This window comes from Falco naumanni, chromosome 1 (assembly GCF_017639655.2).
Source record: "Falco naumanni isolate bFalNau1 chromosome 1, bFalNau1.pat, whole genome shotgun sequence".
NCBI classification, from domain to species: Eukaryota; Metazoa; Chordata; class Aves; order Falconiformes; family Falconidae; genus Falco; species Falco naumanni.
The window spans coordinates 65,669,046-65,695,152 of NC_054054.1; the positions used below are offsets into that span (position 1 = coordinate 65,669,046).

Here is a 26,107-nt window from a genome sequence, read left to right on the forward strand (position 1 = left end):
ATCAATTTCTGTTAGCTATCATGAAGCACAGACAAAAGAAGGGCTGTCAATTATTTGTAAAGTGCATTATAAATGTCTTTCATAGAAATGATCAACGAGAGCTGCTGTGTGTCATAACATGTGCATGAAGGTAAATGCTCCTGAAAATCGGCGCTTGTTCTACCATTTAAATGGATCTTAATCTTCCCACTTTCCTGTTACCTTAACTATTTGCCTAATTTACTGCTTAATTATCTACATAATAAAGGTAATTGTGAACTTGTCAATCAAAACACTCATTGTTGTGCAGATACTGTCTTTGCAGCATGAGGGACCTGCGCTGCTTCAACTCTTCTAAGTCAGCATCTCAGCTCCTGTCTGAGCTCGAAGCTTGCAAAAAGTATTACTTTTGATATAAGAAACACTCCTCAGGGCCATGAAAAATATTGCTGAGTCCCAAACAAAGTAATGGGCCCTATCTTCGAGGGACACAGCCACAATGTGGCTGCGCGCAGGAGGGAGGAGAGATCTCAGGTGATGTTGCTATAGGTTGAGAAACATGGCAGTGGCTATGCAGGGAAGGAAAATCCCAGGTATATCTCGATGTGTTTATAATTTTTTTTTGCTTTTAAACACTAAACCTCTGACTGTATCATGGGGTCCCTTATCTCTGACACTTCCAGGCAGCACTGCAGTGAGACTGGCATCTTGTTATGCCACCACCCTGGGGGACCTCCTTCAGACTCCCACCTTTGGTTGCCATCGGAGAAAAGAAAGTAAGATTTCTGGCACTTATGTTTCATTATCTGACTGCTGCAGGTTGACAGTAACCATGGAATAAATTAGCCCCATATCCAAGAGCATGGAAATAAAGACAAAAATGGAGTAACTTTCAACAAAGTAAATTAAAAGCAAGCATCAGCCCTTCTAAAGCACTGGGCTGATTCTCTGTTAGCAGGGCTCCCTCCCACTGGCATTAGGGGGCCATAAAATGTGGGTAGATGTCATCCATATCAATGTACTAATGCAATGCGCACACTGTCAGCGCACCCAAAGGTAGGTGAATGAAAACAGCACTGTCATTACCTTTGTAAAGCAGAAATAGCTAAGGGCTTGTCTGCATGGGGACAATGAAGACGATTAATCCAAATTAACTAAGGTGTGCATTTGAACTAGATTAGTTAAATGGTATTAAGCCCCTACGTGGATATTCTCATTCAGAATTAAAAATGGCCTAATTCAATTTAACTTAATTTACTTCCAAAGTAAATCACGATGCAGCAAAGACATTTTACCCTAAAGATAAGAATCTATGTTAGGCCAATGACTGAAACACTGAAGGGAAAAATAAGTTAAACAATACTTTGAGATAGAAGCACAATTTGGGATTCATAAAGCTTGTTTTGGTCTATTTAAAAGGAAAGAAAAAAGCTGGGAAGATGCTCCAGATGCCTGATGGAAAAAAACATTGAGTGCAGTAAGCAAGCATTTACTGAGCTATGAAGGAGCTCAGGGTGCGTGTACCTCCTCGCACCCAAACTCCAGTCACCCCAAGTTCAATTTAGAAGCAAAGCTCCCAGTGTTTCCATGGCATTTGGAGCAGACAGCCACTTTATATAAAAGGCAACTTGCTAGGGAGGCGCATCCTTCTCTAAAAGTGGAATTCCTGCTCATCCCCTGAGGCCCTGGCAACCAGAAAGGCTCAAGCCCATGCCAGCAGCAGCTTTTATGGATGTATAATCATCACTCGCTTCCTGCCCAATATCCCACATCCCTGCAGGGCTAGAAACGCGAGCTTTTATGTATTAAGGGCTACACAAGGTGATCCCGAGAGATTTTGGTATTTATTCAATTTTTGGGAGAAACCTATCTTGGTTTGTTTTTTTCTTTTCTTAAAAGTTTTAGGAAATGCAATTTCAAGGAAATGCAAGAAAAGGCTGTTGATTGCAAAATAGCATTGATTTTGAGTAGGTTACAGGATATGAACACAACAGCTAGCAACTCTGTACCTTCTCTATTGCAGCTCTGAAAAAGAACTAATTTTGGAGACACTGCCACTGATGAATGACGAATGGTACTAACAGCAGCCACGCGGTCCCAAACACCAGCATTTGAACAGTAGTAGCTAAGCACTGACATTACCAGTCATGAAGACAAGAGAGAAGACAGTCATTCACACTTCAGGACTGTACTTCAGCTAGCAAAAACTTCCTGAAACACTTAAAATATTATCTCAAAATAAAGGAGTAGTTGTTTTCAAAAAATCCTTGATGCAAATAAAATATTGTCTCAAAATAAAGGAGTAGTTGTTTTCAACAAAAAAAATCCTTGATGCAAATAACGTAGATCCTCCAAGGCTTTAAAACGGAAGAGTAATGACAACTCTGCAACTTTCCTCCAGCCTCAGCACAGCACCAACATCCGGAGAGGCTTGGGCTGGGCACATTCAGATGTGCCGTCCTTTCCTCCTGCCCTTATCTTTAGTGCATACAGTAATTTGGAGGAGAACTGGGCTGGGAAAACTATGGAAGCTTATTTTGCTAACTGAGCAGTCAGACTTCAGAAACTCTCACGCTGGGATGTTTTGCCAGCCCTTTCACATTTTCCCCAAGCCCTCAACCCCCCTCGTAATCTCTTTGCTAGCACCAGGGGCAACTGTTCCCATCAGCATCACTAGCAGATCCTAGAGGGAGCTTGTCTTAATCGTGCTTTTACACAGTCCTGTCACCTTCAGCTACACTACCGTTCTTCTTCCTTGCTTTTGGAAAGCAAAACTTCAGCTAACTTCCCTCCCTGCTCACATCCTCTGTGAGCGATCACAAGGCTCAGTACTACCCTCCTGTGGGTTTTGCTTCAGTGGTTTCTCAAAAGATGATGGCTGGAAATCATCAGGGATTGTGGTTGTTTTTTTGTTTGGTTTTGGTTTTTTTTCCAGACCCTTGGTAGCAGAATCCTCCCTATTTTCCTGCCAGGGAAATCACTTCCCACTTCTTGGCACATCTTTGCTCACCCTGGGGATCATGTGGTTTCAAAAGTAAACAAATAAAGGCAGGAATAAGAAGCAAGCCTGCTCCAAAAATCTTGGCTAGTGGCTCGACATTGCTGTGTTCAAAATGGTCTTGCATTTTGCAGACAGTAGGTGCTGCTGAACTGCTTGCAAGGGCAGAAGTCAGGCAGCACAATCCCTTGGTGTTCAGACATCCCAGCCTTACTCCTGTCTCCATCACTCACCCCCTGCCTAAGGCTGGCCAGGCATATCATTGCCTCTTTCTGTCTCATTCAATCTGGGGCCTTTAAAGAGGGGTTTCCTCTTAGCCCATTCTTATTATGCCTAGGTGAGGCAAGGTTTGCAGAGACTTAATGTATTTTATTATTTTAGCCATTTTCTATCCATTCTGCCTGGAAGAACAATGAAATCTCTCGGGTGCAAACCCCCTTTACAATTTTGGGGAACCTCCTGGCCAGACCTACAAAGTGTGACATTTTAGGCAAGGGGAGTTCACTGATTTTTGAGAAATTATGAAAGGTGCAGTCAAAACGTGAGCTGCCCAAGTCTTCCTCCCTTAACCAACTCTCCCATCAGCCAGAGTTCAAGGACAACAGACCACAGGAACTTGCACCTACTTTTTGTGACAACGCCTTCCAGGTGGATGATGTTGGGGTGGTCGAACTGCCCCATGATGCTTGCTTCTCCCAAGAAATCTCGCCTCTGTTTCTCCGTGTAGCCCACCTTCAGCGTTTTGATAGCCACTGGAAACTCGCGCTTTCCCTGCAGCTTCAGCCGTCCGCTGCAGACTTCACCAAATTCCCCTTCAGAGAAGAACCAGAAAGAATGGGATCACAGCACGTCGAAGGAATACACAGTGCGCGTCTGCCTACAGCAGCCCAGCCCCTATAGACAGCTGACCAAAAGCACGCAGGGCTGCCCCATGCTCATGCATATGGAAAGCTGAACATCACAGTGATCGCCATCTCAAATAGCCAGTGTACCACAAGCCAAATAATTCCTAAGCAGAAGAAAACTAGGAAGAAAAACGCAGTTTTCCTGTATTTAAAGAGCTACACTCTATATTCTATTGGGCTTTTTCCTCATTTCGTGTTTTCGTCTACTAGATGAAAGACTCCTGTCACATCCTACATCATCGCCCTGTGTAGATGCTGTAAAATACAAGCCACTTGCTTCTTAACCTTGCTTTGGTAAGTTACACAGATGGAGTGTTGTTAGCCTTTCACAGCAACATATATTTTTATAGACTATAAGCCGCTTCTGATTTTATGACCACCTTTTTTAAAAAGTAACCCAAATGGATTTTTTTTTCTTCTTTTTTTCTGGTGAACAGTAAATTACCTCCAAAAACACAATTTCAGAGGATAGAAAATATTCCTAAGGTTGGATACAAGTCCAACCAGCTTAACTGGAAAGAAAATGGGAGTTTCTTCTTTTAACCAAGGAAGTTAGAGGCTTTTAACTTTTGTTTGTGGGGCTTTTTCTCTCCCAGATGACTTCTTATTTTTAATTTTAGCTTTGAGACTGACCTTAAGGGCGGGGGGGGGGGGGGGGGGGGGGGGGGGGGGAAGAAAAAGGTTAAAATGGTGAAAAGAACCTGAACATGAAGTGACTCATTTTTCTTAGCATCCATCAAAACAACTCAGCTCGATCCAAACATGACCATTTTCTGCTGGTTTCAGTTCAGTCCTTGAATTTTAAAACCACAGACAATGACAGGTTTGTCCCAGACATCAGCTGGAACACGCTCCCCATCACTTGCAGGGTACCTAACAGCACAAATATTTCACGGCCCTTCCCAGATCTCTCGTGTTAAGAAAGCTAACCCTCCACACTGCTCAGGGTCATGAAATATGTTTCCATACCAGCTCCAATAACTCTTTCAATGGTTATGCATGAAGCTTCAATTTCCTTAGCAAACTCATGGACAGCTTGATTAGGGTCCTCATAGGTGTGTGGGTCAATGTAAGTCCTTACTCCAGGCAGCTTAACTGCAAATACAAATTAAGAGCATTAATGGTACATAGCATGACAGAAGATGGGCAATACACACTTGTGTCCCTTACACTCTGCTTTGCTGGAAAACATTACAGCAGGGAAACCTGTTTCTACGGGAAAAATGAATAGCATTCCGGGAAAATGACATTTAGTTTCTATGTGACACGTGTGCAACTTCATCACATTTAGAAAAGCACATGACAGTGCTCAGTTGGAATGATGCATCGCTAAAAGTCCCTCTTGGTACTGCATAATGGCTGGTCAGGGGTCTGCTGCAAAAGGACTCCTTTCTGGATCTGAAAAGGGTATGCCAGGAGGAAAAGTACAAAAAGCAAAATGTTAAGGGAACAATTTGCAAAGCAAGTTGGATGGAAGGGGGCTGATGGAGAGTTGCAATAAATTATGTCCTACCACTGACATATTAGCTAATCAATCAGCCACATTATTTCAGATGGAGTTACTGGGATTGAAATGAACTGAATATTTGCAGAACAAAGCCTGTGGGTTGTACCAGTATAAATACAATCAATAGTAGGCTTTTTCTCCAGGACTTGAGAGGGGAAAAAGTATTTTCATTATCCATATTATAAGTTTGTTTTGACAATCATTAAGGCTACTCACACGAAGAACTGCTCATCAGTCTAATAAGACAGCTACATTACACTGTGGCTCTTAATTGATTTGCTTCCTGCTGCCTTTATTACATAGCACTAATGGAAATCTGACTTTCACTCAAGATGCGTTTGCCTTTTCCACCCCAAAAAGCACCCTGCTGTTACCCATCCCCAGATCCCGCAGCACTTGGCGAAGGCAGGCTTTTCAAACACTGGCTTTGGATGCACGGAAGGACTGACAGTAACCATGAGAGGTACTTTCTAGCATCACCGCAGAGGTTTTTTGTACATAAGGGCATTAACACAGCATCTCTGAAAGCTTCCTAGGCGCAAAAAGTTCCTCATGCCTCAGCAGAGGCATCCAAGGCAAAGAGTAGCTGTGGGCTTGGTCCTCACGGCTGGCTAGGGTGGAGCAAGGGTTTTAAACAGATATTCTGGACCAAAGCATCCAGACCACAAAAATGTAGAGCTGTTTTGTGCTGACCAGGCAAAATTAATAGCACCTTGAGTCACACAGCAAAGAGAGAGGAGTAAAACAAAATGGCTCACTAGAGAGATCTGCTGCAGGCTTACAGGTGTGAATAGCTGGGCACGTACAAGGACAGTCCAAACATTCAGTTCTCCACAGGGCTTAAAGCAGGGGCAGGTGGGGACTTACCGAGTAACAGAACAAACAGATCTTTTGTGAATTACCAGGAAAACCAGATTACTTTTTTTAAATTTTTTTTTTTTTTCAAAACTCTCTCCCCCTCAGTTGTATTCTCGTTACCACAGAGTGCCAAAACCAAATATATACATGTCCAATCTTTACTCACTGTGGCCATTATGAAAATGCATCTTTTCTTCTTCTGGATCTTGTTTAGCCTTGCTATAGCCACATCGCCTGGAAAAAAACCCAGAACAGTGTTTTTGTCTCTGGTATGGCAGAACCCCGCTCTTCACTTCAAATCACACAAAGCACAAAACCCCAGAGCAACAACGAATCCAACCTCTCTAGCGGCTGTATTGCTGCTGACCCAGTTTTAGCTCATCAAACTACTTGCAATTTCCCTAACGGGATTCAGGGCCCAAGGCCCACTGATTTTCAATTGGACTTGTGTTTCCAAATCCCACAGATGCTTTTGAACAATTCCACTCTACCATACATCTAATTCAGCTATTATTAAGAAATAATAATAAAAAAAAGCAAGAACAGGAAGGACAATGGAAGGGGAATGGGATGAAACATTAGAACTGCAGAAGCAAGATCTCCCGGACCGCAGAGCTTTTGCAGGCACCATGTTGTATGTATTGCATGCTCCTCTTCATCCACTGGTCGTTTGCATAGAACTTTAATAATACTTTAGAAAACAGCCTTATGTAAACATTAACACCTTAAACACATGCAAAATAATTGTTTAGAAAACCCCAAACCTGTTGCCTCACTGCCTTCAAGGGTCTCCTATGTATTCCTGGCTCTGATGGGATTTCCTGCACATCTCCCGTCTTTACGCAGGGGAGCTGCCATTCACGCAACCCCCCTTCCCAGCAGCAATAAAGATGGAAGAAGGCACACACTCGCTGCCTGAACTACCTTGCTCCCATGTCAGCACTAGGCAGTGCCAGGATGCTGCGGAATCTTACCATGGAGTTGCAACCACAGTCATATGGCAATCACATCTCCCCCAGGGCATCCTCCTATGAGTCTTTGGCTGCTCTTCCCTGACTCGTCTCGCTGGTTCTCTAGGTGATGTTATTGCACTAACATTAACTGGCTGCTTTGGTGGCATTTCTGAGACCTGCTTCACTTAGACAACCATGTAGGAAGCCACAGGGTAACTACATAAGCAAGGAGAACTGCAATATACACACACATATATACACATCTTCAAATATGGGATGAGGTATGTATGATGCACATATACACACCAGTTTTTCCAAGGACCTGATATGATAACTGGATACAGGAACTGGATGATCCTTAAAGCAAACTGCATGGACATGAGACACAGGGACACTGCCTGGCAGAGTGAAAAACCTGCAACAGGCACCTGCAAGCCTGCCAGCGTGCAGTGGCATTGCTAGCTGGTACACCTCAAAGAAAGCCTCAGGTCACCAAGAAGCCACTTTAAGCTGAGAAACTTGGGAGTCTTCTTTTCCATTGCCCACGATTTTTGAGATAGGGGGATGCGAGCACACACAGCAAGGAGGAGCATACAATTAGCAGAAACAAAACGGCAATCCAGAGGAGGCAGTAATAGGCATCTGCATGAAACATGCCCTCAGCATGAAGTCCTATTACAGGGAACTTCTTCTGCCTAGATGCAAGGGGCCAAGCAGCCTTTTGGCTACAGGATTTTGGCACCAGATTTGTGAAACGATCACGATTACAAATAAAAGCCCCAACACGATGGGATGTGCGCACTGCTGCTGAGCTGGCCCCAACAGAGCTGGACACTGCAGGGCTGAGGAGGGCAAAAGCAACATGAGCTCACAGGGTTACTCTGGGGAAGGGGAGCTGGCACGCAAGCTTACCTTGGGGAGAAGGGGAGACCCATGCCAAGGGGAGAGGAGGGAAAAACACTGCAAAGGTTGTACAAGTGCAGGGGAACGGATCGAGACAAGGCACAAAAGACCAGGGGGGAGGCTGACAGGTGATCTGGGGACACAGGCAGGGAGGTAAGTAGATTGCACTTGATTAGCAGCCATGCCATCCATGCAGGGCATGATTTCAGCAGCAGCAACTAAGCTGAGACCATCACGCTTTGAATGCAAAACCCATGAGAGCAGCAATGACGTGCTTGGAGAAACTACTCAGTTGTCCGCATGTAGGTACTCACTGCCTTGCTCTAGCAGCAGCAGCGGCATTTCCTGAGATGGGGTCCTGTCTAATTAACTCAAAAACTAAGCACTACGTGTATGCAGAAGCCCTGGGAGTAAGCATCATCTCAAAGCACATTTTGGTGTTCATAATCCCTGGGTGAAACCAGATTCTTCTCCTTCTTCATCATACTGCCTCCCCCTTACGTATATAAAGTAGAGATAGGAGTATCAGTATCAATTCTCACTTCTGGCCACCCCAATTTTTTCTGCTGCAAGTTGCCGAAAGTTACATCAGTTCTCCGCAGAAGTTATTTTCCATACTGAGGCATATAACTCAATGTTCCTCTTAAAAATACACAAATATTTCAATTCATCTTTCTATTACATACACAAGATTTCTGCTGTTCATTTTTAGAGCAAATGCCTTCATCTCTTCCTCATGTTTGGACTACTTCTAAATAAAAATAAAAGCTAAGTAAGCTTTTTGAACATTATCTTTTTTACTACCTGCATCTCCTGATTCTTTGAATATAAAGATGGAGGAGAGAGAAATGGGGAACATGCCATTGCTTACATCCAGTGATCCAAGCACACCTTGATGCATAACAGTCCATGTTTACTGCCCAGGCACACAAAGGGCCAATGCAAACCAGTTGGCTCTGGCTGTCCCCCTCTGTCAAGCCGGGAAACACATACAGCGGCAAGTCACATTAGCATATGAAATCAGGCTCTGGGACCCCCAAAGCATCGTTAAAACAAGACTCGACAAGACACACTGAAGTGAAATGGCAGCTAGTGGACTGCGACTGTCAAGGAACAGTTGGGTGTCACTAACAAAGCCTGTTGCAAAACCTGACTGTTGCAATCACTTCTGCCCTTCGCATGCTCACTTTCTTAAACTATCCAGAGAAACAAGCCAAGTGGAAGCTGATTGAGGCTAAACTGCACTACTGCCTTTCTTGACCTTCAGATGCTTTAAGGAACACACACAAGTAGTTTTTTCTCCTTTCTTCCCCAACTAAAACTCATAAAAATCTGCTTTTTCACATTAAGAGTTCTGATTCACTACGTGAATCTTACTGGCAGATAAAAGTATCTAAATATTGTGCCTTTGCAATATATTCTGGGGGAAGAAAACGCTCCCACCTGTTTGTGCAATAATCCATTTCTGCATGTGCATTTGCTCTTAATATTTATTGGAAAAGCTGTGAGTCAAAAGCTTCCTGATGGAAGACTCATTCTTTAGTTTATTGTCATCGTACAAACCATAGATTCTCTGTATCTTTTCTGTATCATGTACAACGGAAGCATAAAGATCCTGATGCTCGCTTCATCTCCCACTGAGCTGGAGACACTCAGCCAAAACGTTAATGTAATTCAGCAGCACACCTGAATCTCAACTCATTTATTCCTGTTGTGGATTTGTCCCAGTTTCTGTATCCAGAAAGCAGATGTCTTCCTTGCACAGTTCTGTGTTTTTCAATAAACGTATCAGAGGAAAAAAAAAAAAGTGAGACTTTAAATATTCTTAAGGCATCATGTCTTATTTAAAAACTACTTGCAGATTGGCAGGCAGCTCGTAAAATATTTATGGGGCAGATTATGAAAGTGAAGTTGTAAAATGATCCCTAGATAGGTTTATAAAATATAAAATGGACAGGTAGAAAGATGAAGAATCCAGCTGGGAAGCCAATGCCCACTGCCTTGCATGGCACAAGCCAATTCACAGAGAAAAATCCTTCAAGAAATGAGGCAGGAAGATGCTTGCTCTCCCTGGACCAATGGAGATACTTTGTGTCTGACCCTGTGCTTCAGGGTGCCCTTGCTGGGTGGCGTGTGGCCCCTCAGCCACTCGAGGCATCGCCAAAAACCATAGAATGCCCAAGGGAAGGTGTTTCTGTCTCCTTAGCTGGGGCAACCAGTGTGGTTCACAACCCAGGCAGGACACAGTCAGGGGATGTTGAACTGGACCTTGGACATCCAAGCCCTAGGCAGTGATGTGGGAGAGTTTTTATATACTCCTTTTACAGGCACCGGCCAAAGCATTTCAGCATACAGCCAAGGCATTACTGGAAATGTACATGGGAACAGCATTTAGACATTCCTGATGAGGAAAGGGACCTCACCTTGCTAGATGCAGTCAATGCCATTGAACGGCTTGTGCCCTGAAGCAGCGTGCAAGCTCCCATCCCAGTCCTGCAGGGATTTATACATGTATTTCATCTCTTAAGTATGAGATAAATTAACTCTGTGCACTTCTCTGAAACACAGACAAAATGCCACTTGCTTTTCAGGGATGAGACCTTCACTCAGAAGCACATCTTTTACAATAAATCAACTCTGAGGAATGCATCCAACCCATCTCAAGCTGTCATCTTACAGGAGGTTTGTGAGGACCACAAGGTTGTTGTTTACAATGGTTAGTGCTCATTTCAGACATTCCAAGATGTTTAAAGCGATAAGGCTGCATATGTGTTGCAGGGCAGGACCATGTTCCACCCAGAGGAACAAACAAACATGGATCATTCCTTCTAGTCAAGATCCTGTTGCCTCAGCTCACGTCTGGAGACAATAACTTGTTCAGTAAATAGTTTTAACCTGGATAAACAACACCGATACTAAAGAGACAGAGGCAAAAATCTACCTCTAGCAACGCTGGTCCATGTTCAGCATTTACATTTGCTGCTTGCAATCCTAGAATACATTCAGTATCACAAAACCAGGGAATACTCAAGGGAGTGGTGTAAACCAAACAGGTTTTATACTGGAATTTGTTTCCGATTTTTCTGTTCTTCCTGCTTTTTTCATGTCTATAATGAATTACTTCCATTGCACTGGACCAAACTTTCACCTGGAGTTAACTTGAAGCAACCCATGCAGGCTGGGAATCTGATTCATTCAACTCCTGTATCTACTCTCAAACTCCTGTAACTTGGAGAAGAGGATCAAAAGAGCAGAAAAAGGTCTCGAGGTGACCAGCTAACACCTTTAGCTCAGTTCAGAGATACACCAGACTGGCCGGAGAGGAATCGGGGAGGTTCCTTTCCGAAGGAACTGTCCTCTCAGCTGCTTTCCCAGCCACTGCTGTCCCCTCTACACGGTGTGACCCTGCCTTGGACCTCTATTAACCTGGACCCCTTACAAAGGAAGTTTCACGATTCCAGCGGTAGTATTTTTAGCCTATAGTCTTTCCCTGCCTTTGCACTGAATGACTCCCTGCTTTCCTAAACCACCGCCAGAACAATTAAAAATCATTTAAACAAGATACCGTTTCTCCCTCTCACAGGAAGCTCCCTCTGAAGTAATCTCCATAGATCTCTCCAAATAGGTTGTTGTGCCTTCCCATAGCACAGCTGATGGCGTCTGTGCCTTGAAGTCACTTTTCCCATTTCCCCCTCCCAGATTGCTGGCACATTAGTCTCTACACAGCTTAGGAGGAAACTTGCAGAGAGTGTTTTCCAGGTCAGCCAAGTCTTCCCTGTGTGTGTCTCTTCTTCGTAGCCTTCCAGTCCATTCTTGGTCTCCTCTGAACAGTACTTTCCATTGTTGTCACTCTCTGGCTGGGGGTCTTGCTAAGGACATTTGAAGCATGACTCCCAGTGAGGGACTGCTTCTGCACTGGTGGCACAGGCATGACAGACAACAAGAACTACGAAAAGATTTTCTTTCAGTGCAACCACTGTCAAACCAGTGGCTCGCAGGAATGACTGCATGTGTCAGAAGAGCATTTTGCAGCCAAATGCTGAGCCGAGCATCCTTGCTCACTAACACTGCTCTTAAGCACTCAAAAGTCAGGAAAACCAATTTAAAAATGCTTCAACCAGAAAAAAAAAAATACTAAAAAGTCTTCTGCTGTAGGGCCTTTGCGATTTGCATTTGCAAACTCCTCGCTGGTTCAGGCCTGTCAGAGCCAAAACAGCACTAGAGGACCCCAAAACAGTCCGCCTTGGTGACTGCTGTGCCCCGCAGCCAGGGGCTGTACCGTGACCCAGCTACTACCATGCAAAGCCTCAGCAGCTCCAGAAAACACAGTAGAAGAGTTTCACACCTCTCGCCCAGCTATGCTGCAAAGCCTTCCCTTTTAACAACGTGTGTGGGACGTCTTAGCGCTCCTACAGTCTCAAGCAGATATCTGATGGCAATTTCATGAGTCTCCTAGGAGGCTTAGAGAGATCTCTGCCTGCACAGTTTACAGCTGATTTAGAGGCCTAAAACACATTCTCTTCAGGGAGCAACACAACTCGCATCCAGTCAAACCAACAGAAATTAAAATCACCCTTCCTTTGATTAGTTAGAAAAGAGGGGAGAGTATAAAGAGAGCAGAAACTGGCGAGGCAGGCCCAGATGGTGGCAGAATGGGGCAGCATGCAGCACAGACACGCAGCTCTCAACGCCCACAGAGATATATCCAATGCTGCCAGAGCATATCATTGGCAAACAGCATCATGTTATTGCCATGTATGTCATACATTGACATGTATGTCGATGACATACAGTTAATTTCAGTGACATGCATGCTACATGCCACTAAATACCCTTCCAATCCTGCCTGCCCCCTGCCTCCTTTCTGGAGGCAAATTACCTCTCTCAGCCCCTTTTGGTGACACGAAGCAGAATTTGATGAAGTGTCCAGCATACATGATGTTTTATTATGAGACATGACATTGCTGGTGTGGTGTCTGGATCGATCACAGCGTAACATATCAGGTTTTTTTCTCCTGGGACCCCTGCTCTTGCTGCAGACACACTCTGTTTTGGGTCACGCTGTTTCCAGTTGTTGAGATAGACAAGCAGAGTGCAGAAATTGGATGAGAAAGTGATTTCCAGGCCAATACAAGAAAGGGAGGGAGAGGCAGACTGTGCACAGAAAACATGGAGGGAGGACACGAAATAGGAGCCAGCACAGGTGGGAACACTGACCATGTTAGGCTCGGATAGGCAACAGCACGCAGAGAAGAAGCCCACCCACAGCCATGATCGCAGCAACTGAAAAGCAAACAAAAAGGCCCAGGATAAGGAATAATCCCACCACCCTGGCAAGGTGCAAATACATTCCCCAACATTTTTATATGCCCTTCTTCCTTCTTATTGCAATTATTTGGACCTTAACACCCTGGGCTGCAAGAATTTCATGGGATGGGCTACCATTGGGGAAAAAGGCCTTGGGGAGAGCATACAGATCCTGGTCCTGCAAAGCAATTAAACATGTGCTTCCTGTACTTGAGTACCACCATTAGGATTAACGGGGCCATGTACTTAAACTTAAGTACCTGCCTTGGAGCAGGCAAAGTGATTTTTTCCAAAATTGCATGTGCGGTTCAGTTACACTTTGTTTTTTTAAAAAAGCACTGGATGAATGCGAGCCCTGCTTTGGCAGACCCTTATGCATGTATTCAACTCACACAGCCCTTTCCGAGTCTCCTTGTACCAGTGAAGCTTTGCATGTGTGTTACCTATCTGCAGATGCAGGACCCTGTGAGTCGTGTGGGAGCAGTCAGCCTAAATAAACTCAAAATATGGCGAGCTGAAAGGCACTGCACGCATCCACATCTTGCTTTTGAAGGCTGCTGGGCCATTACTCTAATCTAATCGGAGTATGGCTCGCCTGGCATCAGTCCATAACCCAAGGCTGGTGGCACCTCAGTAATTGCCCTTTATCCTTGTCAGAGAACTTGCATAGACCATTTTTCTGTTACCAAATCTATTAAGGTAATTCATCCTGGAAAAGAACATAGTGCAGAAGAAACAACAGAAAGAACTTCAGTGTGATATACAATTGGGAGCCCAACAGTGCAGACATAACCTGGTTAAAGTCAGCTGAAGATCTCACTCATCATTTCTTCTCAAATCATCATAACATGTTTTTCTTGAAAAAAAATTGTGTCCATCAGATTTTTATCAAGTATAACTTACAACGACTAAACACATTAGAATAGCCTGTTTAGACAAAATTAACATTCTACAACTGCAATGCCTTAAATTATGATGCAAAATAACTTCAGGCATGCAATGATTTATAGAATTATATACTGGATTATGTGCTTACTTAAATTAGAACTGGTGAAGAATGTCTCTCTAAGCTACTTTTGCATCAGCAAAACAACTTGCTAACATTTTCTAAACAGTGATGCCAATATTTTTTTACTATAATTGACAGCATTTCATAATGCCCCATCTTCTGCAATCATACTAATAGGGGAGCAGCTCAGCTATCACTAAACCTCTCCACTGACCCAAGTTAAAACCAGAGGTCCAAAAGTACACAAAGGGAACCCAAGAACTATATATTTTGAGTCAATTATGCCATTTTCTGGGTTTAACCTTGCAGGATTTGAGCCCAGCGAACTGCTATGCCTCCAGAAGATCACTGTGGCTGTGACAACTTAGCTTACATTTTAGCTAGGAGGCTCTTTCCCCCCAGGCATTTTCTAAGGGTTGCTGCCACCAGACCTTCCCTCGCTACTCAGCATGCAAAGTCAGAGTTTTTGGAACAACAGTTCAATTAACCTGAAAAGCAACAGATTCCTTAAAATGAAAAGAGCTCACTGGTTTTTTAAACAAAGAAAACTCTTTGAGTACCTCATCAGCAACTGGGCTGCTCCGACACAAAATCAGCCCCCTGCACCGAAAGCAGAGTGCTTCAGATCTCACTTGCTCCCCTTTACGGGGAAGAAAAACACGCTCAAGTGCAAGGGAAATATGCCTCAATGCAGCCTTACTCCTGTACATCCATCACATAATGCTGTGCACTTAGGGTCAAAATACTCAGAGGTGTAACATTAGGGGAATCTAAAGCTCTTAGAACCAAACTGAACCGGATCACCAGACAACAAAATTCACTTTCCAGTCCCAGGAGTGCTTGGATAGGTAACTGAATGGACTACTTGGCCTGAACAGTTAGGGCAATGGAAGGTTTATTACAGCTTGTGTGAAAAGAATGCCTTGATTTGGCAGATAAACTTCAGAATATAAAAATTCTGAGGCAAATAGAACTGGATGTTAAACTCCAGCAAACCCACTGTGCCCTCATGGCCACCACGCATTTGGGTGCTGACGACTTTTAGGAGGGGCAGATCTTCCCCGTCTCTTTGTTCCACACAGGGCTTTCTCAGTCTAGAAACCGAGGATCTGAAAGCAAACACTTTGCAGATGAGATTAAATGCTGTGGCAGGATAAGAGATTGCCGCTCAATGAAATACATCCAGACCTCTCCAGGGTTTTAAGATCTTTAGCCAGCAAGCTGACCTGTATCGCAGAGCAGTCAAGAGTTGAACCGAGCACTGTATACATCAAAATTATCTGCAAAGTCTCCTCTAGCCTCACTAAATCAACCAGCAGACCACAAGGACAGCTTGTGGGGGCTGCCCATGGCTCCAGCTGTCAGTCAGGACCCCCTTCAGTTTGCTGCAGGTTAACAGGTGACACATCCATGTAATGGTGAAGGCTATTGAAAAAACACCTGCAGCATTAAATCCCCTTTTCTTGAAAAGAACAAGATGCTGAGGTGGCGGCATCCGCAGAAGTCAAGCTGGTTTGAAACAAGGTGTGAATTCTGCTTCAAGCCCTGGCTTCAAGGACCAGCCTGCAGATGGGCAGAGACAACAAAGAGGATCCTGGAGATACAGCAGCACCTCCTGGACCTCTGTGGCCTGCTGGAACTGTCCCACTTCTTGGCTAGATCAACCCTGCCACTCTTGGTTATCTCAGGCACACAAAGATGACACTACTCCAGTTCTAGCAAAGGTGACCCCCATAATGCCTGTGTGGCTTGCAAACCCAACTTTCCAGAGAGCAAACTGTAATAAACCTGTGCTAGGAGGACTTATCAACACTCTTGGCATTGTTTCAAAACCCTGGGCTACATGCTTTGTTAATGAAATGTATACGATGGCCCCAACAACTATGCCTGCAATCAATGTAATTAATTTACCACAAGTCTGCAGATGACCCAGAGAGCATTCAGTATTAAACTACATTTCCAGTGGCCATATAGATCTCTGAGAGGCTCTGCCTCATATAGCTGTGGTTTTTAAGAGTTCTAAGTTGAAGACTTGGAGTCATGATAAATGAAAGCCTCGTTTGTTACTTTTAATAAGCTGCTCTAATGGGATGTTCTTCAGAAGCTTGCAATTAGAGACTGAAATATTTGAGGGTGCCTGGAAAGATTTTTCTAATCCTTCACACAGCCTTGAGCGATGGCAATGATTGCTCCCTGCATCTCCAGGTCAGGAGGCCAGCACCGCACCTAGTACTTCATGAGTCAACATGCTTGCTTCAAACATCAGTGGAGCAGCATTACACCCTGTGAGCTGCTAGGAGTACATTCCTGCTTTGCTCAGAACTATATGAATGCTTTAGGAGTCACCTTCTCTTCCTGCTGAGCTACACCTAGTTCACGTGTTAAAGCATGACTCTGCGCTGCTCTAGAATAACTGAGAATGCAGAGGCCCGAGCAGACTGTACCTGTGCAGGCACTATGGGGAAGGACAGCAAAGCTTCCAGGGAAAAGAACTGCACTTGGAAGGACCTCTGGCATTATACTTTGCTATGTCCAAGCTGAAAGAAAGTACAGACACCCTTTTCTCTAGGTGAGAGGCCAAGTGCCACAACATGGCGTGTCCCCAGGAGAGGTCACACTTCCTATTTCTAGCATTCAAAGCAAGGTAAAACATCCACACATTCAGAAGTCCAGACGGATGACTGATTTTTTTTCTTCATCCCCTACCCACTCCACAGCCAAGAGGAGACACTGTAATACCCCAATTTAAAACACTACTTACGCATGGGGCTTTCACCAGTGCATAGCAGGAGCCTAGAGCTGCTACCACTGGTCAGGCTCCATTTTCAGCTTGAAGGGCAGCCCAGTTCCCTTCCTGAAGTGGAAATGGGAATTGCACAATGCTGTCAAATGGATCATCTGAAGAACGAAGGTGAGGAGCTTTCGTCACTGACTGCTGCACTGCCCCACATTTCCCCTATTCAGACAAAGCTTACGCCTGCTGCTTATCTGTTCATGACAATCCTCCTGCCCCATTCCCTCGGCTGCTGCCAGAGTAACTCAGAAATGATGCTTTCAAGGGCAATGCTTCATGGGCTTGGAGCTTAATTACAGATGTGGTCGATTCCCACCTCCTGTCTGGGCCAAAGTCATCTGAAGGCAGATCAGCCCAGGTCCCTAAATCTTCCTTGAAACTGCAGCGGCTCAGACTGGCTTGCAGAGCCCAATGTGTTTGCAGAGAAGTACTAAGCCAAAAAGTGTTTAGAATAAAAAAAGTAAAAAGGTGTTGGGGCAGTCAAATTTGCCAAGCTGATCTAGGCAGGATGCTAAAGATGGGGATTACAGGCAGCACATTTCCACACTGGCCCTGGGAAGGCATCACCCTGTGCAGAAGGAGGCACTGGAGCCCCTTTTTTCAGAGGGACCCTGTACACCAATGCTGCTAACAATCCTCTCTGGGAAAATGTACCATCACAGAGCAAAGAGGCTGGTCACACAATAGAGGTAGTAAAGACCTTGACCTGAACAGAAGCAGGACCAGACTCTGCCTGCTCTTGGTGGATGGGAATTTTGACTTGGCAGAGCAATAGCTTCTCCAACAAAATCCTTCCTCTTGTCAGGTGAATTGTGGGGAATATTTGGCAGTAGGCACCATCATAAAGTGGCTACAAATCACGGGAGACAATATCCTGTAGGAAGAAGGAAGAGCAGGCAAGAATGTAGAGATAAAAGCCCTCTAAAAAGTCACAACTAACAAAAATTGTGACTCATGCTGGAAAAATTCTCTATGAAAAATGTTATCTACAAACCGTCTCCTGTTTCCTACGGAAATGTCGAAAAAGCAAACTATTTTAAGCCCTGACACATCTTGGAAAATAGGATGGGGGGGGAGGTTGTGGAATAATTAATCCATTTTGACCTTCCACATCACAGAAGGTTGCAAACGCTGGCTCAGGACCTAGGATATACACCACAATCCTTTCACCCTCTCTACTCCCTGAAAGTCACTTTTTAACAAGATGCACATACTTGTGTCCAGAAAGTAGCCCTCTGCCACCGCAGGGGCTGATATTTAAAAGTCTAAATCAGCTAAGGTCAAGGATGGATACTCTGGTGCAGAAGCCTCTAATTGCCAATATCCAGGTGGCAAGATTTGTCTTTGCTTTGCCTTTTGAAGGCTAGTTCCTTGCTAAAAAGAGACTTTCTATATATGCATGACACAGGGAGAGGGGCAGATTTTTGTTGCTTCAAATCTATTTTTTTCTTAAGTTCTATAAAAAGCTCCCTCTGGTTCTTTGGAAGATCACTTGAGATGGAAAGGTCATCCATAATGGGTAGCTGGCTATAAATGCAGATGCACAATACACCTCCTAGTTATTCTGGGCAGCTTTTGCAAACACGCACAGCACTGACCTAATAGCATCCCCATTTTGCTCTGTTAGAAGTCCATGCCTTTGTTTAGTGTTACAAAGCTCAAATGCTTGGGGGACCAGAACCTCTTAACACTCACCCTAAGACCCCATCAGTTTTGCAAACAAGGCTTGGTTTGAAGGACAGAAAAGGGGAAACTGCTCTGAAGCAGTAGGTCTCCTGCGGTGATGCAAGTTGAGGCGGACTTAAAAGAAACACTATGTCTGCGTGGCTGGGTTCGGACAAAATGGCCTTTATTGTTTATACAAACCATTTATATATCTTAGTGCAGGTGTCTAAACCTGATAGACACCTGATAGGTTTTTTGTGTCCTTCTTCTTGCTTGCTATTTGCTGTTGCTGTAGGTGCCCGTATGCTGCGGTTCTAAGTTCCGATTCTTCACATCCTGTTTACATACCTGACAGTCTGTGGCTGTCTTAAAGGTACACGGCTACGTCTTTGAGGTCAACTACCTTATCTGCAGACCCCAACAGTCTCCTTCCCAGGCTGATGCAAACTTGGCTCCCTATGTCATTTTGTAGGAAGAAAGTGGCTGATGCCACAATAATGACTGTGGCACATTATTACTCCTTGCAAGACGGACAGCAAAGATCTTTGTGACTGGCATTGTCTGGCACAGAGTGTAAAACAAAAGTCTCTAATGATTTTAGATTAATATATACCTCAATCGGGAACAACGATGCCAAGCAGCATCTAGTTCAAGCATTGCTAGGAAAGTAAAATTTATAGCCTTGCTCTATCTGAAAATGCATTGCACTTTCAAGAAGAACACATAATCGTAACAAAACAAAGATAATAACAAATCCATGTTCTTTAATTCAATGCTTCTAGCTGGTTTAATAATAGATTTTCAATCCACTTCTCTTTTTTTGCTGAGACAACTACAGTCTGATTTAGTGAATCTCTTTGATTTGTAATCCTGATCGTTATATTATTAATATGCCCTTGATGCAAAGAGCAGGATAACTTAAAAGTGATCAGCTATTTTGCTTGGCATTTATGACCTTGGTCAGAGGACACATTATTTACAGGGAGAGTTTTCTGGAGCATCTGCAAGTAAATCAGCTCTGAAATGCAGCTTAATTGTTTAAGGCAAAGCGCATTTTGTTTCAAATTCCCAGGAACCTCCAGCTTCAGACACAAAGTGCGTTTCCACAGATGGATGCTGGCCTGTGGAAATGCCACCGTGATTACCATTCAGCTGACCTTTGGTGTAGGGCCAGCTGCCAATGGAAAATGCCATGCTGTTACTTACATTCGTTCAAAAGAAGCAAGAAAACTGTAGAGATACTTAAAAGCAAAAAAAAAAGGGGAAGAGCTGTGGAAACTTCTGCCTCTGGGAACCTAGCAGAAAATAAAAAGCTTGTGGAGCACAGCAAACTCCTGAATCCTATGGCTGGGAAACTACTTTCCGAGCTGCCAAGAGCGAGAGGACATCCCCTTCTCACCACAGAACTGCTCTCAACCCCCTGCTCACTTCAGCCCAGCACTTGGGAGGATGGGTGCAAAGAGGTGCCATACAGCATCCTAGGGAGGAATATCCTAATTCTGAGGTTCCCAGGGCCTCCCAGGGAGCCTGGGAACAACATGGAGCCAGCAATGAGGAACCTCTTTGCAGGAACCAGCCAGGCTATGTCCTCAGTGCTGCACATCAAGAGGGTTCTTCTTGGCTTTGCTGCTGGGCAGTACCTGCTTCCTACATTAGCAGAAAAGACAGAGCCTGGGCTTTGCACAGCTTACTTGGTGTGGAAAGCAGTGGTGATTCCAGCTGGAGCAGCTCCTGGAGTTCAAAATGTCTGTTTTTCTAAAAGCAAGTATGGGAAAGAATTAGGAAAGGAAATTTAACCCCCTGGAACCAGGCACTGGAACAACATCACCACTCTAAAGATACAGGGACGTGTCTTCCAGAAACAGGTTAACAGCTTCAGAAAGGAATTATCCCATGACTTGGAATGCGTTTATCGACCCCGCGGTGTCACAGCAGGAGATTCACTCCACAAATTGTCTCAAAATCATATCCAAGGCAAAGCAGCGTGAGTGACACACTTCAGCGGCATCTCTGCTGCTTCCAAACAGGAGCAATTTTTTTGTTTTGCTTTGTTTAATTTCAAATTGGCTGTCAGCTTCCTGGGCTTCTGGGGTGTATTTTTCTGTTCTCATGAGTCACTCAACACACTAGACAGGCTTTAAAATTCACGGGAACTCAAAGTGGCCAAGAAGCTCTGTGGTTTTGAAGCCATTTCTCTAACGATGGATCAAAACTTGGCGCTCCACCACCTCCACCTGAGGTACTGCATTCTTCCCAGTTTAGCAGAAGGGTTTAAAAGGTAAAAACAGACCAAAAGCTCAGTTCCCTGTGCCTACCCCTTCCCATACACCCAGTGTGGCACCATGGAGAAGTTCCCAGTAACCTGCAGCTGCCCTGGGGTCCATGGAGAGAGAGGCGTGCATACAAGGTAGGAGGATTAAGGCAGCCGCAGAGGTGGCACTAAAACTCTAGCCAAAGGAGACAAGGGCTTTTATAAACATGCCAAGACGTAAAGAGCCAAGAGGAAGCACATCTTGGAAAGCCCATTAGGGCAAAGGACAGAAAGACATAACTAACAAGAATTGCTGACAAATGGCTCCGGCTTTGCAACTGCTTGCTCAGACCAGAGAGGGTAACAGCAAAAAGGAGACCTGCAAGGGCATGTCCTCCCCAAAGGGGTCTTGAGTGCTTGGCAGCAACTGTGGGAAGAGCAAGAGCTGCTGGTTGCCACACAGTTGCAATTCCTTATGGCCACAGAGGAACATATATCCTTCCACCTGCGACGCACACACCCACCCCCACCCCCCCTTGCAGAGGTGCCAGGCTACATCCATAGCTTGCCTAAGGCTGCGTGTGCATCCTCCTCTTTGCATTGATACAAGGACGCATCTAGGCTGGGGGAGGCCAAGGTCCACATCCCCCCACATCTGTTCAAGGAGGGATTTGACTCAAAACCTCCAGCCTTTAAGGAGAGACTTGAACTCCTGCCTACAGTGTTCAGAGCCAAGTCTTTCTGGCTACAGCTTTCCTGCAGCCCCTGGTGTGAATGGCCCGTAGCCATTCACCGCCCCCCACCGCTGCATGCTTCTTGTGCAGACAGGAGCATTTACTTGCCCATTTTTAAGCCCAACAAATCACTCAAAGCAGATGACAGGAACTCTTAACGGCTGAGCTGAAAGAGACTGTCAGTCTCTGACCTTGAGTGGAGATGAGTCTGGCAGCACACTTACCTTTTAAGACAGGAAATAACTGTGTCCTTCCGTGGATGCCTTACGCCTGGGGACAGAGCTGCTCAGCCTGGCTGGATTTCACCGTGCCGCCTTCACAGACTGATACCCTACCTCCTCTGGGAAATAAGACCCTCAGCCAATATGTTCGGTATCAGCACAGTTCCTCTGTGAGTATCTTATAGCTACTCTTAACATTTAAAATATCCTGTAATTTACAGCCACCTTGCTAGACCCGAGTATAAGAACAGACCTGTATCATGAAAGCAACAGTGGGCTGATGGGAACCTTAGAAGCATAAATGTTTACTTTGCACTGAAAAAAAAAAAAATCAGCCTTATCAATAGATGCACGTCCCACTGCTTTGCATGAAGACTGTTGCATCGTTTGACTATGCCATTGAAAAATGGTATTAATACACAGGCAGTATATGAAAAAAGTGCCTTGCGTGCTGGCTGCTACACAAGTTTAGTGCCACAGTACAAACTGATCCTGATACAAACCAGATTTCCTCCCAATACCACAATCCCTTGTCCACCAACAAGTTCCATCAACTTCCATTAGAGCTGTCAAAGATTGTATAGACCAGGCTTTCATCACTTGCCTACATTTAAGCACATGAGAAATCAATGGAATCGCTTGATGGTTTGAAACTGAGTATCTCCTTCCATGGGGGGAGCTCTCTGTATAATTTACTAGTGCATGGGGAACACATTAGCGTCCTACACATGAGAAATGAAATCCAGATCTGACCAAAACTTGGGGCATTTGGCCATTCCGTTGGGTTTCTTCTCTTTTTATTTGCAACTGTTGCAGCGTTTTGCTGAAGTCAAGTTTTGTCTGTGAACAAAGGCCATTGTGAGCTCTGAGTGTAAACATACGGGCTCCAGGATATTTTACCTGTAATAACATGTTCCGCTTATTTTTAAAGGAATGTAAAAACACTCCTGTGAGAATCAAGTCGAATAATCAGGGCCAGTCTATACAGAGATGAAAAACATTGGGAAGTGAACTACATCTGCGAACGAGCCTTTGTCATTCCTGCCTGTCCAAACAGATCAATCATCCCACCCTCGTGCTGCTTTACAGCGCTACCGCTCGACAGCTTTGCTCACATGCTGCTTTCACCTAAATCTCACTAATCAGCTGGTCAGATAGAAGTTATTACAAAAGTTGGATAAGTATAAATACACAGCTTCTTCTCTTACCTTCCGCTGAGAAGGAAACCGATAACAACAGCTAGCAGAATGACTCCCACTGTTACAGACACAACAATTATAGGAATCTGGCTCTGGTCGCTGGATGCAGCTACTGCTGAGATGAGAAACAGAAAATGGAGATTAAGGTTAAAACAATAGTCAGCACTCACACGAGTCTTTCTAACAAGGCTGTCAGCAAGGTTTCAAGTCTTACCAGTTCATTTCTTCTTTTACAGTTTGTGTTTTCCCCCCTTTGCTGCCTGTTTCTAGTTTGGAAAGGAAATGGGGGGAAAGAGACCTAAAACACATGCAAAACCAAGCCAAAACCCCAACAAAATTGCATCTCATCACTGAATTCAGAAACCAAAGTGTTGCAGAACACATCCGCTGAGTTTGCAAACTCAGGTTTGTCTTCCTGGGTTAGCTGCATTAAAAATCTCAGAAATAAAGGACAAAAACCCAGCAGCTTCCCATATGCAGAGAGAACATTTATGGAATGTTATTGTTAAGAGACATAAGCAAGATCTCTGAGATATGAGCAGCATTATCTGCACTTCAAAAAGCTATAAACAATTAAAAGCTTCCTGTGGCATCTATACTACACGGCCAGAAGATGCCCTCTGTAGAACAGGAATTTGCTAAGACACATACACTGGTTGGTCCTTTTATCAGCCAAGGGAAGCAGAACTCTTCCAGCCCATGCCTTGTAAAAAGCCTTCTGGCCAAAAGGCAGGAGATGCGTCCTGTGATAAAGATGCTAGCGGAAAGGTCAGGAAAGCTGTTAGAGAACAGGGGTTTGCTACAGGTTAAGTAAGACCAGGTCAGCAAGCTCCTGCAGCCTGTAAAACGGAAATGCTAACACCACTCGTATCTTGTTCATCTGCTTTCCACTGCAGGGGAAGGCACCCACATCTCCCCATGGGTCTGCACATGGGGTTCCCAAGCAGGAATGAAAAAGCCTTCTCACCCTGCCCTCTTTGCTGCCAGTTTATTTAATTGCATATATATTTAACCACCCCAGGGTATAAAACTGGCTTTCTCCCCGCAAAACCCAGCTCCCAGGCACAGGCACTGCTGCCGTGCGGGGAAAAACCTCATTATGGCTCCTACCCTTGTGCCAGCCCCGGCTGAAGCTTCATCCACCCCGGGGAGCAGCAAGAATCAATTTCACACTGAAGAAGCCTTTAACTAAATGACTGAAGTGAAAAGGGCTCCTTAGCACAAGGATTAACTTTATGGAGGCTATAAAATAACGGAATATAGTCCCATATTAATTGTTAAAAGTTAAGTCGAAAAGGTATGGCATTAAACGTTGATCTGCAATGGGTTTCAAGTAGCTCCTCATACAGGAGCTCTCCAGCGCTCAACGGCGAGTGGCACGGACCTGCTACAGCAATGTAAATGATTTCAGAAGGATTGGCCGCGATACATTAAATATTTAATGTTAACTGCTCCAAACCCGTGCCATCATCCAGAGATTTTATTAGCCTCACAAATTTATGGAGGCTCCTTAAGATGATGTTTTATTGCTTTCTTGACAAAATAATTAAAAAGAAAAACATTTAAAGGAGAACATTAAGCTGTGACTGGTGATTTTTTGCACAGCTCAAGGGATGGGGAAATGAGATAAAACTGGGATCTACGACAGCTAAAAAGCCTGAATTCATAAGCCGAGCTGGGACCTTGCTGCCATTTAAAGCCAGGGGGGACTTGTGTTAGCCCTCCTCAGCTTGGTGACATGTTCCCACTACCATCCAGCTGACCAGCTGGATTAGCTCACCAATCCAGCTGAAAACCAGCTTTTGGCAAGGTTAGTTTTATCAGTTTAGACGAGCTTGGTGGCATTTGGAAAGGAGGTCAGCAGCAAGTGGATACACCTAGCAACAGCTTCCACCCAAATAGAAAACTTCTGCTGAAAAATGCAGCACTGGCTGCATTGCTGTGCTTTGCAGAATTGCAGATGCCTGCAGTAGTATGTAAAAAAACCCCAAAACTTGGAAAAAAAAGAGAAAAATTCAAAACAAGTTATGGCTTCCCCCTCCCTTGCATCTCTCAGGCTGTTGTTTCATATTTCCCCAAAGTATATTAAAAATAACTTTACAGAAACCTTTGAACTGGAAACAAAACCTGTTGTTAGGTCCAAACAATTATGGAGGCTGGCTTTGATTCTCACAACAGTCACTGAAAGGTTTTCATCTGTGCTTGAATTAAAATAATTTGCTTTGGCTCTAACAAGAGTTTCAGATCTGAACTCCGATGTAGCAGTGAGATTTCGATCTGTGCTTGCTTTCAAATTCCCTGGGATGTGCAAGAAAGCACTGTGAGTCTGGTCACACTCCTGGCCCTAATATTGACTTTATATAGGGCCCTGGGGAAAAAAAAATAAATAACTGCTTTTTAAAATGTTTTAAATATCAAGTGGAGCTGCGTTTTACATGATACTGAAGCTTACATTGCATTTCTGCTCTACTAAGCATTTAAACGTCTGGTTAAGTCCTGCTTCACCCAGAACCCAAGTCCAACAGAGTAACAGTTCCCAGATCCTGAACTGGGGACCATGCAGTAGATATTCCTCCAACTATGCCAGCAGCTCCTTAGTATCAGAGATGTACCTACTCCTCTGCCTTTAAAACGCTAAAAAGACTGGGGTGCAGACTCAAGGGATTTAAAGATGTTACCGCATGATGTTCGCAAAAAAATATCCTGATTAATGCATATACTTACATGATAGGCTTTATGGAAGTGCTGTTATTTTTGGACCAGGATCATAGGTACCCAAGCACTTGATCAAGTGTGTATATATTTCATGTATTATTTATTAACA

The 26,107-nt window shown here is 44.4% G+C and overlaps 1 protein-coding gene across 10 annotated transcripts in view; it reads right to left on the reverse strand.

Annotated features, from left to right (window-relative positions):
- EPHA5 (EPH receptor A5) overlaps window positions 1-26,107 on the reverse strand; it is a 210,644-nt gene that overhangs the window by 23,684 nt on the left and 160,853 nt on the right. For 4 of the 10 annotated variants that reach the window (XM_040597105.1, XM_040597096.1, XM_040597052.1 and 1 more), the window contains 5 exons: window positions 23,293-23,398; window positions 13,321-13,386; window positions 6,414-6,481; window positions 4,852-4,977; window positions 3,604-3,789 (listed from right to left, as the gene is read on the reverse strand). In XM_040597105.1, coding sequence (XP_040453039.1) covers window positions 3,604-3,789; window positions 4,852-4,977; window positions 6,414-6,481; window positions 13,321-13,386; window positions 23,293-23,398 — 552 coding nt within the window. The remainder of the gene's footprint in view (window positions 1-3,603; window positions 3,790-4,851; window positions 4,978-6,413; window positions 6,482-13,320; window positions 13,387-23,292; window positions 23,399-26,107) is intronic. The other 6 variants (XM_040597059.1, XM_040597073.1, XM_040597103.1 and 3 more) reach the window with 3 other exon arrangements.